General features: G+C 46.4%; 1 protein-coding gene across 2 annotated transcripts in view; it reads left to right on the forward strand.

Moving 5' to 3' along the window:
- baiap2l1a (BAR/IMD domain containing adaptor protein 2 like 1a) overlaps nt 1-4,557 on the forward strand; it is a 31,015-nt gene extending 26,458 nt beyond the window's left edge. For both annotated transcript variants that reach the window (XM_077201138.1, XM_077201139.1), the window contains exons 13-14: nt 3,420-3,460; nt 3,554-4,557. In XM_077201138.1, the coding sequence (XP_077057253.1) occupies nt 3,420-3,460; nt 3,554-3,626 (114 nt within the window). In that variant the 3' untranslated portion in view covers nt 3,627-4,557. The remainder of the gene's footprint in view (nt 1-3,419; nt 3,461-3,553) is intronic.
- The last annotated feature ends 437 nt before the right edge of the window (nt 4,558-4,994 follow it).

Here is a 4,994-nt window from a genome sequence, read left to right on the forward strand (position 1 = left end):
TCGGTGTGCTGAGACATGAACACTGCGTTTAGAGTGCGCGAGGCGGGGGGCGCGCCGATCACGGCGGGCAGGCTGTTCGCACTCGCTTTCTCTATGACACATTGTGGAGAGAGAACGAGCGGGACAAGCCCCGTAGGGTTCAGCGTGTCTGTGAGTGAATGTGGGCGCGGGACAGCGGGCACATTTACTGCACTGAAAACACCGTCGGCTTGCGCTGACTGAATATGTGTTGGTTTCGTTTTTACAGAAACCGTGGGACACGCACTGTGTAGTGTTTGTGGGCACTGTGTCGTGGGCACATTCACTACGTTTGCACAATCGACATGAGTCGATTTTATTTGTGCTAGCCCTGAACTGTGGCGGGCTGTGTCTGTGTGTGGGAATGGGCACTGTGACGTGGGCATTCTTACAACACTCATAACACCATCGGCTATGGCCGGGACACCAGAAAATACACTCTTTATTGGATTTATCTGGGTAGCCGTAAAAACGGCTGTTGTGTGCAGGCAAGCGGGCAAATGAACCGACTTGTTGACTGCTAAATACACTGGAACAGTCACATCGCATGGAACTGGACGAGCGAAATGTTTCGGTGAAAATCCGGCCGCAGCGAGATTTGAACACCGTCGCTTTCCTAAGATGGCTAGGAAGGCTTTGAGACCTCGGGCTTGATCTCAATCCTCGGCCGGGGCCCGCGCTGAGGGGGGCGGCGTCCAGCAGAGCGAGAGCGCGGTCTCTGTTCTCGGGCCTGGCGGCGCTGAGAAGCGGCGGCGGGTGGTGCAGGCTGTGGCTGTGAGCTGCGGGCAGACGGCTGTTTCGAGCGACCTGCTGCGGAGCTAGAGCGCTTCGGGAGGAAGTGCTTCATAGCCTGCGATGTCTTCTGAACCTCCTGGAATCTGTCCGCGAAATCTTTGACGGCAGATCCGAAGAGGCCCACTGGCGAAATGGGCGCGTCGAGAAACACAGAGCGCTCCGAATCCGTCATTTCAGACAGCGTTAGCCATAGGTGTCTCTCAGCCACGGTGAGAGAGGCCATGTTCCGCCCAACGGCCTGTGCAGCAGATTTAGCGGCGCGAAGAGCCAGGTCTGTAGCGCTCCTTAAATCCGCAACGCTGATCGATCCCACGCCTTCCTCGTCCATTTTTCGGAGAAGGTCGGCCTGGAAGATCTGCAGGATGGCCATTGTGTGTAGCGCCGACACAGCTTGCCCGGCGGCGGTGTAAGCGCGACCGTGCATGGCTGACGTCACTCGGCAGGCTTTAGATGGCAACACCGTCTGTGCTCGCCGTCCAGCAGAGGGCGGGCAGAGATGTGATGCTACCGCTGCTTCCACAGGAGGAAGACAAAGGTACCCTCTGTCTTTCGCACCGTCTACAGTGGAGAATGCAGCAGAGACAGATGTACGCATTCTGGCCGAGAAGGGGGCGTTCCAAGACCTCGCGACTTCTTCGTGAAGCTCAGGAAGAAAAGGCGCGGGTCTGGACTGTGATGGGGCGTGGTCCTTCTTGAGGAAACATCCATCCAGTCGGTTGCGCGGGGGTTGCGCGGGCGCCTCCCAGTCGAGGCCGAGGTTGTCGACGGCTTGAGAGAGCAGACGCATCAACTCAGACTCAATGCCCGCTCTTTTCCCGGAAGGCTCGCGAACAGCGGAGGGGAGGTCCACAGAGCTCGCCCAATCTTCGCTGTCCGACGCCAGGATAGAACAAGCCTCGGCTGTTTCGTCGATCTCAATGGCGGAAGCGGTGGCAGACGGCGGCCGCTGTCCATCGGTGAGTGACTCGAGCGATGCCGGCGAAGCTAGCGGGCGAACCGGCGAGCTTAGGCGGGCAGGAGAGGGCTCGGGAACGCGCTGAGCGCGGCGCTTTTTACGGCGCGGCGTCGCAGCGGGTTGAAGTGCAGGCTCTGAGAAGGATGCCAGGCGAGTCCTCAGAGTCACCATAGGCATTAGCTCGCAATGAGGGCATCCGCCTTCGACGAGAGCGAGAGCCGCATGATCCTCACCCAGGCAGGAAGCGCAGATGACATGACGGTCCCCGTCGCTGAGTGTGGCTCGGCACGAGCCGCAGGATCTTTGCATCTTTAAAAAGACGCTTGCTCTTTTAGAACAGATAGAAAACAGAGATAGAGTGTGAGTCGCAGCGGCGAACACACACTCAGCAGTGAAAAGGATATGAACGCCGGAAAGCGTAGCAGGTACGGCGGCTGAAGGCGGCGAGGTGCAGGCCAGCGACTTCAGGCTCGAAGGCTCGTCCCGCAGAAGGCTTACAATCAGACGGCGCGGCTTCTCACTCCGGATCCAGCGATGCAGTAGTGCTTCGCTGAAGAGTTGAAAATCAGTTTGTATCAGCCTGTCGAGCGTATTTATAGGCCAAGGCCACGCCTATTCTGGCGGGACGCGACGAAATGGGCGCGAAGTACCCCCATTGGACGTCACGTCACGCAGGGCCTCTCTCGATAGGCTTGCTGCTGTGGCCGCAGGGCAGCCAATAGGCGCGCGAGCCGTCTTGCCTATGTCTGCACGCTGCCGCACAGCGTTTTACATTAATCAAAATTAAAGGATAATTTTTGGCTTCAATATCTCGTGGAAAAGAGGTTTTCCCCATAGCGTAAGATATTACGCAGTACGAGAGATACTCTCGTAAGAGAACCACTGCTCTACTTCATTTTACTTTTTGCTATGGAACACAAAAGGATATTCTTTTGAAGGATTTTCATTCAACTTTCCAGAAAACAGAAATTCTGTCAATCTGTTCCTTAAAACCATGGTTATGGCTTAAAATGAATTGACTCTTTTTTTTTTTTCCTTTTTGAAGTTTGACAGCCTATAGTCACTGTAAACTGTTGTTGTTTGGAAAAATTAATCATATGGACTGCAGTACTTTTATGGTGTGCGTTTTTATATTTGTTTGTTTGTTTTGGGGGGTCTTTTTGTTTAGTTTGCCAGCCTGTGGTCGCTTTGTTGTTGTTCAGAAAAATGACATTGGAATGACATGAATGAGTGAATTGTGACATAATGTTCATTTTTGAGTGAACTACTCTATTAATATGGAATAAGGCCTGCCTTAATCTAAAATGTTATCTCTAAAATACTCCATCCTTCTCTCATATAAAGTTATGTGCATCTTCCCTGACTGTTACAGTTCATTGTCTCTTAAAGTAGTTATGATTAGATTGTCAACACTAAGGCAGAGAAAGCAAGCATTTCAAGATTATCAAGATTTCTGACGCATATGATGAGGTCATAGGACGCAGTGATTGTTCCAGGTACTTAGTCGGCTGGTGAAACGACAGAATTGTGTTGACGTCCTAATCGAACCAGTCTGACAGGGAAAATCAACTCTGCTCTTGCATGTTCTAAAGATTGGAAGCACCGTTTATGCTAATCACTTTTTTTATTCTTATTTCTGTGTTTGCAACAGGTGTCTTTGCCAAATGGTCACTCAGTGACTCCGTTCCTTGGGTGAGTGTCTTTTAACAGAATTAATTCCCCATATTACTACAGCGCTCTAGAATTTAATGCATTCTCTGCAATCACAATGCTTGTTTTCCTCAGGGGTGGGAATCCATTTTCCACGGTCAAACTACGACCCACCATCACAAATGACAGATCTGCACCAATCATATGATAATAGTTCATTCAGCCCCTGCCCCGATGTGAAGTTGTGTCTATATTGATGCATTGCAGATATGGCAGAAGAACCAAATGAACGGATTCTGTTACTACATCAATTTTAATCCTTAAATTTTCTAAAAATACAAACCAGCATATTTACAGGAAGCATTATTTATAAGAATTTTAGACTTTGATTAAATTATTATTTTAAATTGTATCTGGATTCATACACTTGTGTTTCAAAGAAAATGAACAGCACCAAACAGACTCATATTGGTCCTATGTCTGGGGACTTGTGAAAGTAAACCGAAATCCCAAATGTATATTTTAAGTATTGGAGCCAATAATTAGAAACACGACACATGCCCAAATCATGTTTCATTTCAAAATCCAGTGAAGTAGTGTTAGATTTGCCAATTTCCAAATTGTTCTGGTTGGAATTGATTAATTGTAGTCTGTTTTTGTTATACAATATCATGATTTCATTGTTTTAAAATGCTGATATGTTCCTTATCCTTCACACCTTTTCCACGTTTAAAAGAGAAATGTAAAGACACTTAGTTATATTGTTTATTCCTCATGTTAAAGATGAATGCAATGTGTGGTGATAACATTCCTACTAGCGGCACAGCTGATTGTTGGCTTATAGGCTTTATCTGGACATCATCTCAAACTTGAGCATTTTTCACCATGGAATAGAAATGCTTTGGTCCTAACTTAATAAATACTGATTTTTTTATTTTTTTTATTTTAAAAAAAAAAGAAGAAAAAAAGTCTTTTAAGGTCATGTAGTAATGCCTTTGCAAGCATGTTTTTAATGTAGTAGGGGAAACAGTTTATTTCAGACCTTTTTTTCTTTTTTGTGTTGCGATATTGATTCATTGCCCTATATCCTGTCATACCATTTACTCAGAAATAAAGATATATTCATATATGTATAAAAATGCCTTGGATTTTTATTACAACTCTACAGTATTGGCTACAGTGGCTACTATCCAAAGCACTGTTCACCTTGTTTTTATGATGGTCTGAATCTGTCATAAATTGGTTTATGACGTATGTATCCTGCAAGGATAAGGTGACCATATCACATGGTAGAACAGTTATTTAATTTTGCCCTTTTCCTTCAGTGCTGCAGTCAAGGCTGAGACTAAAAAGAGTACAGCTACATTTGTGTAGGATGTTTCTGTTAATCAGACCTTCAGCACACACACAAATATATATATATATATACTAGAGTTAAAATCTGACTATATATATATATATATATATATATATATATATATATATATATATATCTTTTATTTATTTATTTTATAAGGCCTAATAGCTTATCTCTGCGCACCAACCGATAGTTACTTTTGTTGCCTCGCAACATTCT

Source organism: Siphateles boraxobius, unplaced genomic scaffold, assembly GCF_051911475.1.
Source record: "Siphateles boraxobius isolate OS27281-9 unplaced genomic scaffold, OSU_SipBor_1 46, whole genome shotgun sequence".
Taxonomy (NCBI): Eukaryota; Metazoa; Chordata; class Actinopteri; order Cypriniformes; family Leuciscidae; genus Siphateles; species Siphateles boraxobius.